The sequence below is a fragment of the Notothenia rossii genome, assembly GCF_949606895.1.
Source record: "Notothenia rossii genome assembly, chromosome: 1".
Taxonomy (NCBI): Eukaryota; Metazoa; Chordata; class Actinopteri; order Perciformes; family Nototheniidae; genus Notothenia; species Notothenia rossii.
This window is the reverse complement of record NC_136912.1, coordinates 36,991,122-37,004,487: the sequence shown is the minus strand read 5'-3', so window position 1 is coordinate 37,004,487 and position 13,366 is coordinate 36,991,122. Positions and strand designations below refer to the sequence as shown.

General features: G+C 43.0%; 2 protein-coding genes across 3 annotated transcripts in view; both read right to left on the bottom strand.

The window, feature by feature from the left end:
• Positions 1 to 13,355, bottom strand: part of LOC307016752 (nocturnin-like) — a 28,998-nt gene extending 15,643 nt beyond the window's left edge. Inside the window, exons 1-2 of one of the 2 annotated variants that reach the window (XM_079646052.1) lie at positions 13,188 to 13,355; positions 9,024 to 9,278 (exon numbers count right to left, since the gene is read on the bottom strand). The gene's annotated coding sequence lies outside the window, so the exon portion shown is untranslated. The remainder of the gene's footprint in view (positions 1 to 9,023; positions 9,279 to 13,187) is intronic. The other variant, XM_079646051.1, reaches the window with a different exon arrangement.
• Positions 10,430 to 12,902, bottom strand: ccdc175 (coiled-coil domain containing 175). The gene has a single exon (XM_079651585.1). It carries the CDS (start codon positions 12,811 to 12,813, stop codon positions 10,609 to 10,611), a length of 2,205 nt encoding a protein of 734 aa, XP_079507711.1. The 5' UTR covers positions 12,814 to 12,902; the 3' UTR covers positions 10,430 to 10,608.
• Positions 13,356 to 13,366: the final 11 nt, after the last annotated feature.

The window sequence follows — 13,366 nt, the reverse complement described above, 5'->3', positions numbered from 1 at the left end:
ATTGATCTACTGTAGCCTAGCCTGAACGCTGATTTCTGCATCGTCGTGCACCCTCGGACAAATCTGTTACTCATCTTAGCTTCTCTACAGATGTCGCAGAACATTTTGCCATCTTCCCTCCTCACCCACTCAAACTCTTGCTCCCACTGAACCCGGTGCTCCCGCTTGAACTCCCTGCCACTTGCTTGCCCCTCTGCCGTTGGCTGAAAGTTGTCAGTTTCAGTCTTACTGGCTTATCCTTCATCCTCCACCATATCATTCCCTCTTTTTTCACCTCGTTTATCCACACCATCACAATTACTGGGCTTATTAAAAAAGCTTCGGACGATCAGCTGCCGTGACATTTTGCGATTGCTAAAGCCGGTTAAACAACGAGGTAATCAACGAGGTCAAAAACAAGACTAGACAATAGCTGCTTAATATACACACACTCGCCACCAACTGGACAGGGGTGTGAATGACTAAATAATAGTTACAGACTACAGTACAGTAGATCGCCCTCAGTCTACCTGGCCACTAAGGATGTAATATAATGTGGGCCGCTGGTGGACATTTTGGCGCTGTTCCGAGTTGTGTTCTAATCTGTCAAAATGACGGGCAGCTTTCAGATTTTTCCGTCATTGTTAGAACAAATCCGTCATTGGCGGAAAATATTCGGTTAACGCGACCTCTGCTCGGGACCCACTTTTTACTTGGTCAATACATCGCGACCCAACATTTTGAAGCAATCAAATCTTTTCAACAAAAAAACGTGATGTAATATATACTTGACCCTTCAGAAAAACGCGATTCTGCGATCGCAGAATTTACCGCATAATCAGCAAAATGGCGCAGATTTGTAAAACGCCGCATATTTATCAAAAGGCCGCATAATCCCCGCATTTTTCCACACAAAATTGAGAAAAAAAAAAGTTAACTCGTCTTGACGTGACGAAAACACCAAGAGGAAAAAATCTAATCCATCTCATTTACCAACGAACATTTCTACTAAAGACCGGGCAAAAAGTGGGGGGAAACTATTCTGCACCCCGTGCAACTGTGTGTTGGAGCATAAGAGAAAATCGACGGTGACGACCCACTTTGATTCATTCAAACATTCGAAAATGCTTTCTGCTGCTGCGGACAAGAAAGCCAAACAACTCACGTTCACCGAGGCATCAACCTCCAAAACCCTTTCGAGGGCTACAAGAAACGAGGTGAGTAGCCTGCAAGATTGAAGCTGGTCAGATAACGAACGAGTAAATGAAAACAGAATGAGGCGGAGAAGTGTGTGTGTGGGGGGGGGGTGTGTGTGAGATTAAAATAGCCCAATTGCTTAAATAAATAAACATTGAATTTGTTTAATTGAATAGTAAAGGGGTTTAACGTTAGTGGCAGGTTGTGTGTGAGAGAGAATAAATAAGACAGCCCAATATTTTTAAAAATGGTTATTCTTTTTTCCCGCATATTTAGCATATTTCGCAACTCTCCGCATATTTCGCAATTTCACCGCATAAAATCACATAAAAACCCCGCATGTTTAATCGCATAATCAAGGATTTTAGCCCGCATAATCAAGGAATTTAGCCCGCATAATCAAGGATTTTTGCCCGCGTTTTTCTGGAGGGTCTAATATACGCTTTTCAGCATACAATATTAATACAAGTGAAGTACAGTGCATATATCCCTTCACAGAACTAAAGTATTCTTTTAAAAAAGGTTTAATGAGATGATGGAATCAAAGCTGAACTGTATAACATACAAAGGCACACATGCTGAAAACCCAACCCCAGCAGGGGGGTCTTGGGGGATTCTCCCCCAGGAGATTTTTAGAAATACTAACAAACTACGCATTCTGGTACACTCTGAGAAGAAAATAAATAAATCTATTACTACCCGACATATTAATAATATTTTATGCCATTGTTTGTTTTTCACTTTGTTCTGACATCTTGCTGCGAGAAGAGTAAAGAGGAGATTGTGGGTAAGGGTAGATAGCTCCCATTGTTCTGTGACCTGTCAATCATCAAACCGGGGGTCATATTTCATTATGTGTTCATTTTTATCTGAAGTTGTACCCATGGATGTATAAAGAATAGTTCTACTGCAAAACTATTCTCCGTGGGGACTTCCGGCAACAATCTTGATTCTGATTGGCCAGAAGACTCGAAAAAACATCAGCAAAGATATTTTATGAGAAGATGATCACTACTTGACCGAAGTTTTCAAAACCGTTTATGGTCTCCGGTACTTCCAGTCCAACGCCGACTGCATGCACAGCGTTAGAAAATCGGGCCTTCAAAAATAAAAGTTTGACTTTTTCCCCCCTCAAGAAAAATTCCAATTTTTTTTCTTCACTCACACATCTGCGACCCACTCGAAACGGGTCCGCGACCCACTTTTGAGTCGCGACCCACCAGTTGAGAACCACTGATCTAGATGGTGGTATTAAATTGCTACTTTAACACTCCTAACCTTTAGAGGGGGAGCCTCCTCTACTTCAAATATTAGGAAATACACACTGCAGCATTAATGTTCTGTTTAGACGAGAACGCAAACGGTTGTATCTGCAACTTTTCTCTTTCGTTTAGCCCGTTAGTTCACACGAGGCCATAACGGAAACGCGAAAATAGACCCCGCAAACCATAACGGGTCCCAAGGTGCATAGATCTGCAACCGGAACGCTCTGGGGGGCAAACGGCTCCGTGTGCACGCCCTATACCAGGGGTCAGCAACAGGCGGACCGCGGTCCGGACCCAGACCTATACGGACCCAGACCTATAATCAATACATTAATAGGGGATTTCAATTTTGACGGGACGATTCTACTTTAACCGCTGCCGACAGGGGGCGAAAGAGGCGAGTGAGCGATACAGGGAGATAAACACAGAAGAAGAGACGAGAGCGCGGCAGAGAGAAGCGGAGAGGAAAGTGAGTCAAGAGAATAAATAGCGATACAGTGAGAGAAGACGGAGAGGAGAGTGAACAGGCGTGTTAGCGGCAGACAGGGAAAGACAAATAATTACACATGGCGCTCTCCAAGAAGAGGAAAGTGGACAGTGAGAACAGAGCTTTTAACCCTGAGTGGACAGACTTATTCATGTTCATCCTGCCCACTGGGAGCACAGAACCAGTATGTTTCATTTGTTCAGAGACCGTGGCTCTCATTAAAAGTGCCAAAACGCCACCATGAGACAAAACACAAAGTGTTTGACCAAACATTCCCTCTCAAGTCAGAACTGAGGTCACACAAAATAAGCATTCTCAGAGCCCAATATGATCAGTCCACTAGGATCAAAATTAAAACTAAATATCGTTCCAGGGCAGGCTAACCGAGGCTAACCAATGAGCACCTGCATGTGTGTATGAGAATGGCCCTGACACCATTTCAGCCCAGATTTAAACTCCTGGCAGGACAAGTTCAAGCTCAATTCTCGCACTGAATTAAAAAAAAGTGAGTGAGGGACTGCAATATACAGTTGCAAGAAAAAGTATGTGAACCCTTTGGAATTACCTGGATTTCTGCATAAGTTGGTCATAAAATGGAGGAAGCCACTGCTGTCCAGAAAAAACATTGCTGCACGTTTGAAGTTTGCAAAAGAGCACCTGGATGTTCCACAGCACTACTGGCAAAATATTCTGTGGACAGATGAAACCAAAGTTGAGTTGTTTGGAAGGAACACACAACGCTATGTGTGGAGAAAAAAAGGCGCAGCACACCAACATCAAAACCTCATCCCAACTGTGAAGTATGGTGGAGGGAGCTTTGCTGCCTCAGGGCCTGGACAGATTGTCATCATCGACGGAAAAATGAATTCTCAAGCTTATCAAGACATTTTGCTGGAGAACTTAAGGCCATCTGTCCACCAATTGAAGCTCAACAGAAGATGGGTGATGCAACAGGACAACGACTCAAAGCACAGAAGTAAATCAACAACAGAATGGCTTCAACAAAAGAAAATACGCCTTCTGGAGTGGCCCAGTCAGAGTCCTGACCTCAACCCAATTGAGATGCTGTGGCATGACCTCAAGAGAGAGATTCACACCAGACATCCCAAGAATATTGCTGAACTGAAACAGTTTTGTAAAGAGGAATGGTCCAAAATTCCTCCTGACCGTTGTGCAGGTCTGATATGCAACTATAGGAAACGTTTGGTTGAGGTTATTGCTGCCAAAGGAGGGTCAACCAGTTATTAAATCCAAGGGTTCACATACTTTTTCCACCCTGCACTGTGAATGTTTACATGGTGTGTTCAATAAAAACATATAATTGTTTGTGTGGTTTTAGCTTAAGCAGACTGTGTTTGTCTATTGTTGTGACTTAGATGAAGATCAGAACACATTTTATGACCAATTTATGCAGAAATCCAGGTAGTTCCAAAGGGTTCACATACTTTTTCTTGCAACTGTAAGAGGGAAAGAAAGGGAAACTTTAAAACTGTTCAATTGTTATGATGTGTAAAGACTGATATTGTTCTATAATCATCTGAAACTGTTAAGTCATGATGTGAAACGGTTAACAAAGAAAAAGAGAAACTCAAGCTGCTGCTAAACTTTATTTTATTTATTTTCTCTATTTTATTTTTAAATGCAGCCAGAGAGGAACATTACACATATCCACAGTATTTTACTGTATAGTTCAATGTTAATTGACAATAAATATATATATATATATATATTTTTTTTTAATTGTACTTTCTTTATTTGATGGGCAGTCAGTTGTTGATTACATGCAGACGTTGATAAAGCTACAGGCTACTTCAATATCACACTAATTCATAAAGCAAGTTAGACATTTTGATGTTCCGGACCTCTGCATGGGGAGATTTTCTCTAACTGGACCTCGTTGAATTTTAGTTGAATACCCCTGCCCTATACGATCATTTCCTGATAACGATGAAGCCATAGCCCTGCCTCTGCTGCTCACTGCTGTAGCATGGTCAGTAGCTACTGTCAGTAGCTACTGCTACTGCTATTGACCATGCTACATATGTTAGTGCAAACTCTACAGCTCCTCTACCACAAGGGTTCCCAAACTTTTCAGCCCGCGACCCCCAAAATAACAGTGCCAGAGACTGGCGACTCCCCACTATCACATGGTGACTGGAAGAAAAAAATAAAACGTGTGCGCAGGACGCACAAACTAATAGGCGTATCCAAACACACGCATAACGACAACACACAATAACAGAACAGCCTGACAACCATGATATAATTTTACATATAGCAATTTAATATAAGATAACAGCAGAACTTGTGAGTAAAAGTAATCTCCATGTGAATTAGGAGTGAACATTGTTGTGGTGCAAACTTTAAAAAGACATAAACTGTAGTAAACATATGAACATTGTTGCTGTGCAAACTTTAAAGACATAAAAGGTAATAATAACTAATAAACATATGAACATTGTTGCGGTGCATATTTACATTTGGGGAATACGCTATGTTTCAGCGTTAATCTCACCTAATGAGATGGGTGGGCAATATGCATGGAGCACAGCAAATCCATCCTGGGCTTAATTTTGGAGACGGCCACTCGGAGATCATCCTCCACGTTTAGATGAGATCTGTATTTGTTTTTTATGTATGTCAGTGCCGAGAAAGTCTTTCCGCACAGGTATGTGGAGCCAAACGGCGTCAGAACGTCCATCGCGGCCTTGGAAAGCTGTGGGTATTCCCTCTCAACTGAAATCCAGAACTCAGCAAGCGTCTTCGCATTAAAAGCTTTCTTTAATGTGGGGTCACTTGACAGTTCAGTCAGTGCGTCCTCCATGTCGGATGACAGATGACTTGCGGTCGTTACGGTAAATGGTGATCTTATCCAGTCATATTTTTTCGGAGCTGCTTCCTCTGGGAAATACTTGTTAAAGTGTTCCAGGAGGGCTAAGTGCTAGTGATAGACTTCTTCACAGAGTTAACACTAACATCATTTTCCTCTATGAATTCCTCCAGCTCAGGAAACATGTCAATCCTGCCCATTTCAACTCGCGCAGTCCAGCGATCCACTTTCCTCTTGAATGCGCTGATGTTATCATTCAAGGACATGATGCTTGTGTATTCACCTTGCAATGACAGGTTAAGTCCGTTCAGTCTGTCAAATATGCAAGACAAGTATGCCAGCCTTGTTAACCAGTCAGCGTCTGTCAGGTGGTCAGCGAGCTGGGACCCATGCTCCGTGAGAAATAAGCACACCTCGTCCCGCAGTTCATACAGGCGGCTGAGAACATTTCCCCTTGAAAGCCACCTGACTTCTGTGTGGAACAGCAGGCCCTGATGCTCCGATCCCAGTTTGTTGCAGAGATTGGCGAACAGCCAGGTATTGAGTGGACGGGATTTGATGTAGTTGACCATTTTTATCGCCGTCTCAAGAACACTTTTAAGCTCTGGGTCAAGCGTTTTACTCGCTAGAGCTTCTCTGTGGATAATACAGTGCGTAAAGATACCGTGGGGCGCCACTTGTATGACTCTTGCTTTTAGTCCTCTCTTTTTCCCCAGCATTGCTCCAGCCCCATCTGTACACACCGATGCACTCATCCCAAGACAGTCCCTCTTCTTTTATTTTGTTGTCAAGTTCTGTGAAAATGTCCTCGCCTGTGCACTTTAGCTCCAGCGGGGTGCAAAACAGCATGTCCTCATCAAGTTTTCGATCAAAACTGTATCTGGCGAAAACTTTATTTGTCCCGCTTACCTATTAAACAGACTTACATAATACAAAATGTCTATCCACACGTTATTATTATTAATAATAAAAAAATATATTGTAAAAATATATTTTTTTTTTAAAACACCTTGGGGGTCACATCAAGAGGATTCTGAAATTATCTCAAGACCCCCCGTCCAGGGCTCGAGCTTAAGGACGTCCCGTCGTCCCGGGGCCGAAAAAAATAGCGTCAGGGAGGATAAAAAATAATTTTGGGACGAATTTGGGACGAGAGTTAAAATAAAAATACCCTGCTAACTCTACTACAAACGGCGATGAAAATGAAATCGACTGCACGTTGTGTGTAGCACACAGTTATTAAACCTCCTTGTCAACATAAACACACAAAACATTTAGCAACCCACGAAACACGCACACACTCACACACTCACACACTCACAGACAGACAGACAGACAGACAGACAGACAGACAGACAGACAGACAGACAGACAGACAGACAGACAGACAGACAGACAGACAGACAGACAGACAGACAATTCCTGGCCCGCAAATTCGCGGGTCTATCTACAGTAGGCTATGTACTGAGTGTGTGTATTTCGCGGGTTGAGTGATGTAAAATGACAATGGTATCCCGTGGAGGAATTCTGAAATGTTTTACCGTTACATCACAAAAACGCACAGCAGAACCAGACCCTGGAGCGCCGGCCTCTTTATTTACTTACTCCTCTTCATCCCCTATGGGTGATAAGGCTGAGATGAGAACCCTCCATCGTATTTAGTCCTTAGCAATATGCTGCGCCTCTCCCCATGTAGGGATGGGTACCGAGCCCCGGTATTAAACGGTCCCCGGGCCGGAATTATTAAAGACAGTGGTAACGTTAAGCTCCGACGTTATCTGACTTTTTATCGGTACTGGAGACATTTAAAAAATATATGTCATATGTATTATTGCTACATAAACATTATATCGCAGTTTTAGTTTAGCCAACTCCGTTTCTAATATGCAATAAGACTACGACATGCGTCTATGATGTATTTTCGAGTTTTCCAATCCAGACGAGATCTCTCTCTCCCGTCTGTGTGCGAGGGGGCGGGGCAGTTTGTAAAGGTTTCCTGACTGTGTTACAGACTGTCATCCTGGTTAGTGGTTACTCTGGGTTCTGTCTTCAGGACAGAGTGTTGGATTTTTTTGTTAATTGAATTGGACTTGATTTGATTCAATATTAGAGTAATTTTCTCGTTTGTGTGTTTTTTTAAATATATTTGGCCTTTGTCATGTGATTGACTGATTTACTCAAATAAAAAGGTTGATGAATTATCATCTAATGATTTGTATGATGTTTTATTTATGTTAAAGGTCACTTTGAATGATTTTAACTAATGATAAGTAGTAGAAAAACTAATATTTTAAATTCGGGACGGTCCACATTAATTTCGGGACGGCTGAGATTGTATTTCGGGACGGTTCCGGGAGGATGGTGAAAAAAGTTAGTTGAGAGCCCTGCCCCCGTCGGGGTCTCGCGACCCCCACTTTGGGAACCCCTGCTCTACCACAACCATCAGCAACAAGTGGACATGGAGAATTACATGAACTACATGTTGCTAAATCCACAGCGGGGCATAAACAGAAGGGCAACAATGGCAACCATGCTCAGGGTTCTTCTTCGCTGCTTTTGGTGTACTTTGTGGCGGAAGTTACTACGCCACTTATAGGCCCGGCATATATACTACAGCGCCTCCAGCGCTCCTGAGCGGTCTCGTGCAGAAGTACAGCGCCACGACAGGCCCGGCATATGTACTACAGAGTTTCCATTGGTCTTGTGTGAACGGACACGTTAAATGAGCCGAATGCGTGTGAACGGAAGACTTTTTTGAAAACGAATTTGGTGCGTAAACGCAAACGTTCCTGTGTAAATGGGGTCTAAGGAGCCACCCAACCCACCATAACACATACATTATGCATTAGTAAAGTAAGTGGCATTTTCTTTTAGTTGTGAACAAACAGGGAGATGATTTTACGATGAATAAATCCAGTTAGAAGGTGATGTTTCAGAGGGAATTATGACTTCTATTTTAGTTTCATTATACTTGCTAAAAGCAGCTAATTTGCGTCTTCTCTATAAATGCTTCAGTAGACATTAGACTTGGATATTTATGATTTCATTTGACATAAAAACTGTTTTAACAACAGTCATTTTGCTATGAAAAGTTGATATCTTGTGTGACCAAAATGTAAAACATTACATTACTCAAAAGGCCTAACTTTAAAGCAGCAGGAGGAAAATAAAGAGATATATATATATATATATATATAGCCTGTTGTTAGCCCCAAATATATCTTATGACGTAGAGCTACAGGCAAAGTTTACTTCAAAGACTTACCTTCTTTACTGGAAATAACAGCTGATTTCCTCCAGCTCCACGTCTGCAGCTGCTGCCTTGTGTTTCAGCCTTCTTTCTCTGCCTCTGTGTGGTCCATAATAGTGTTCGACACAGGCGACGGGAACGTAGTGTTTCTGTTTTGAGGGAAGGGGGTGGTTGTTTGACCCCTCTAGCTGCAGAGGAAGGTCACAGGTGAGAGAGAGCTGGTCTCCTCTGCCACCTGCTGGTAGGAGAGAGCGTCTAACTGTTAACAACCTGCAGAGAAAGAAAAGCTGAGTTTAATTATATTTACAAGCTGAAAATCAACATGGCAGCTGATGGATGTAACAGGCAGAGGGAATGTTATAATGTTTACATGCAACTCTTTTATTCTTTTTTTGAACACTTCTTAGTAAAGTTAAAATAAGAAAAACTGGTTGGGAATTTGTGGAAATACTGCATTCTTCAAACATGTAGTTTTGTTACTAAAAGTATATACATAGTATGAAGTAATAAAGGCGTTTATATCCTTTTACTATTTGAGCATTATGTAATGAAAAAAAATGTTTTCATCAAGCAAGCTCCGTTAACATTATTATACTGCAAATATATTCTATTATAATAAACATTTGGTTTCAAGAAGTTTACAATTAGTGGATGTATTTGAAAACTATTTTTTGATTTTGTTTGATTCATTTGTTCAAACTCATTTGATTACTGTAAGCATTCCACAACAGTTTAACTTACTACATACACACATTTTCCAAAAACAGTTTTTGGATGTAAACTACCAATTCCAACCAAATCCAGTGAAAAAGTAGGAGCTGGTGAGGCAGAGATACATTAACAATAATCAAATGTGTTACTAAACAAATCTAAAAGATGTTGCAAAGGCTCCATGAACTAAATCACATGTCACATGAATTGTTTAAAGGGAGCTCTTGGTAAATTGGCATCAGAATGACCCAATGAAGAAATGAATCATGTTCAAGTCAAAAGAAATGTCTGAACATCCACCATTACTTCAAATATAAAATGTTAATATAGAGAGTTAGTAGAGCTGCAACGATTAGTCGACTTAGCGTTTCATTGATGAGTAACGCCAACTATTATGATATTTGATTAAAAATGATTAATTACAATTAATTTCTGAGGCAAAAATGGAATATGATACTGATACTTTCCTCTTTTTTATAATCACATTAAAGTGAATATCTTTGGGTTTCGGGATAAAAAACAAGACATTTAAAGACATCACCTTGGACTTTAAGAAACTGCTATCGACCTCTTTCACTATTCCACATTTTTTGATATTCTTAACGATTATTCAAGAAGAATCTGGGCCGTTTGATCGATGATAAAAACAATTGGTAATACAGGTACTATAAAGTTTATTACATGCTGTATTAGAAATTGAATATGTCTATATGGATGCCTTTTACTGAAGTCTACTCGTGGATATGAGCCTGAAATTAAAATTAAATTAAGAGACAACACCTTATAACCCATTTTATTTGCTGTGATCTTTATTCTTCTTTCAAATGTCAATTAAACAACAACATTGAGAATTCAATGCACAGTGCTCAGAGACACTAGCTCTGCTGTTCTACAGTGGATGTATCCCCCCCAGCCGCTTGCTGAAGTCCAGCATGACACAATGTAGGTGTGTGCTGATGGTGCCTAACTGTTGTCTCCTGGTCTTCAGGTGGTTCAACACGCCGCTTATGGACTCCAGCAGAACACTGTCGCCGTTCTGACAGTCCTGGGTCGTCTGTAAATCCACTCTCCATGCGTCCTGTAAGCTCTCAAACAAGTACTTTGTGTTCCGCTCCAACTGCTGAACCTCCTGCCAGTATCGCTCTTTGTCCTCCCTGGCTCCGATGACATCCTCCGTCATCTGCTGGATAGCGAGGTGCAGGCGGCTGTTCTCCGTGCTGACCTGCTCCAGTTTCACGCTATTGTCGTAGACGCTTATCTCCACAGCTGTCATCTCTGAGGCTTGTGTTCCGAGCACGTCCATGTAGCTTTTTCTCATCGCCTCCAGCTCGGCCTTCATCTCCTCTTTAGGCTGCAGCAGAGACCCAGCTTCCTCTTTCAGCGACTGGATAGTCAGCTCCAGCTCGCTCCTCTTCGTCCTCAGCTCAGACGTCAGAGTCTTCAGCCTCTGGTGCCTGGGTTGCTCTTCATTCCACTTTGCCGCCACGTCCTTCAACATTTCCTCTTCCTCCTCCAGTTCCCTCTGCTTGTCTTCATGGCTAATGTTGATAGTTGCTACCTCCATGAGGCACTGCTCTATTTCCTCATGGCATGTAGTCTCTTCTTGTCTGAACTCCACCTCACATTGGGTCATGTGGCTCATAAGCAAGTCCGCATTTGTGCTCTTGGGGTGACGCTTGTGGAGCGCGGCCTCCTCTTGTCGAAGCTCCCGGTATCTCCTCCTGGTGTCGCTGGTGTCAGAGGTCATCTTCGCCACATGCTCCTCCTGCTTGGTCTTCGTCTCATGCGTGAGCCTCATCGTCAGCCTCTTTTCCTCCTCGCAACGTTCAATGTTCTTCTTCTCAGTATCCACGTTGTCGCACAGCTCTTCCTGATTCCTCTCAAACACGCGCTTTGTGATTGTGTCCGTTTCCAGGAGCTCTCGGATCTGCTTGTCCATCTCTTTGATCTCCTTGCCGTGTCTGACTACGGAGGCGATGCGCTCCTCCAGCTGCAGCTTGGATCTCTCCAGCTGCTGCAACACGTGGAAATGCTCGGCCCTCACTTCATTCTCTTCTTCGCGCTGACACTTGAATATCTCAAAGATTTGTGACAGGGAGTTTTGACAGCGCAATCTGGATTCTCGACCCTTCTCCATTGTACCTTCCACCGTGGATATGTCCTCTTTAAGACCCTGGACGGTGTTGCTAAAGGCTTCCCCTAACTCAAGCAACTCCTTCTGCAGCGTTTCTCTCTGTTGCCTCAACTCTTGATGCTTTTGGCTGTCCACCTGCAGCCGTTTCTCGTTCTGGCACCGAGAGGCTTCCAGTCTTCGTAAGTTGCTCTCTAGCTTGGCCATGTCCATCATGAGCTCTCCCAGATGATTGTGGGTTTTTTGTTTCCTGTCATTAAGTTCGTCCGACTCTATTCTGCTCCTCCTGACCACCTGCTTCTGCTGTTTAATTTTCTCATCAACTTGGTCCACCTCTTCGGACAACTTGTCTTTTCTCACAGAGAAGGACTCCCTCCCCAGCACCGTCTTCTGCTGCAGTGTTATTGTATCCTGTTCGACAACAGCGATGCAGGACTTCAGATCCTCAATGCAATCACGTGTTTGATCCAGCTGCATCTGCAGGCCATACTTTAAGGTGATTTGATCATTCTGAGCTGCTATGATCTCTTTGTGCCAAGCCTTCACTTGCTCTAGCTCTGGGTGCAGTGCTTTGTTCTGGCTCAAGAGGACTTCATCCCTCTTCACAGTGACTTCCTGCAGCTGGCAAACTGACTTGAGGTCTTTGTGCAGCTTCTCAATCTCCTCAGCGTTAGATGCCCGGGCTGCTGCTACACCAGCCACGATTTCCTGTCTCATACGTTCTCTTATCTTGTTAATTTTTTGTCTTAGCTTGCTGTTTTCTATGGTTTCCACCTCTAGATGTTCATGAGAGGCACGACGGTCAGCCTCCAGTTCAGTGATCGATGCCGTTATCTCCCTCAGGTTGATGCTGGCTTCAGGTAAGAAAGGTACTCTCTCCTCTTTTAGCTGTTCGTCCAGCTCCTTTAAATGCTCCAGAGCCACCATGACGGCCGGGAAGTCGGGAACCAGGCAAGAAGCCATTTCTTTCTTATGTGTGCTCACGCTCAATGCTGTGTCTGCGGTTCAAAATTCAGTTTCTACCATCGATAACTTGTGAGTGAGGACGCCATGGCAACCCCTACCCCACCACAAAGAAGACAGCTACGGCAAGTCCGCAGGACCACAATGCTGTTAGCACTGGCTGGGCTAACTGTCGGAACGAGGAAATAACACATTTTCGGCCACTAAAAGCTTAATTTACCACAAGAAACTAACGTCACGTTGAGATGAATCTATGACTTAGGATAAAGTCCAGTGAGCTTCGAAATTGAAGCATAAGCATAATGTGAGGTCATACCAAAGAGCGACTTCTGGCCTGCAAATACAACAACAAAAAAATCGGGTTTAGTGGTTACCTGATTTGCAGTAGACACCGAGCCGGCCCTTGTAAAGAACCTCGGCTTTCCAGATGTTTGTATAACTGGAAGACAAAAATCAGACTCCTCATGCCTCCATGAACTCATCCGGTATGATTAACCTCAAACTGTAGATGGCAGCATCAGGAACACGTGCCCATGTGTTGCCAGATTTCGAG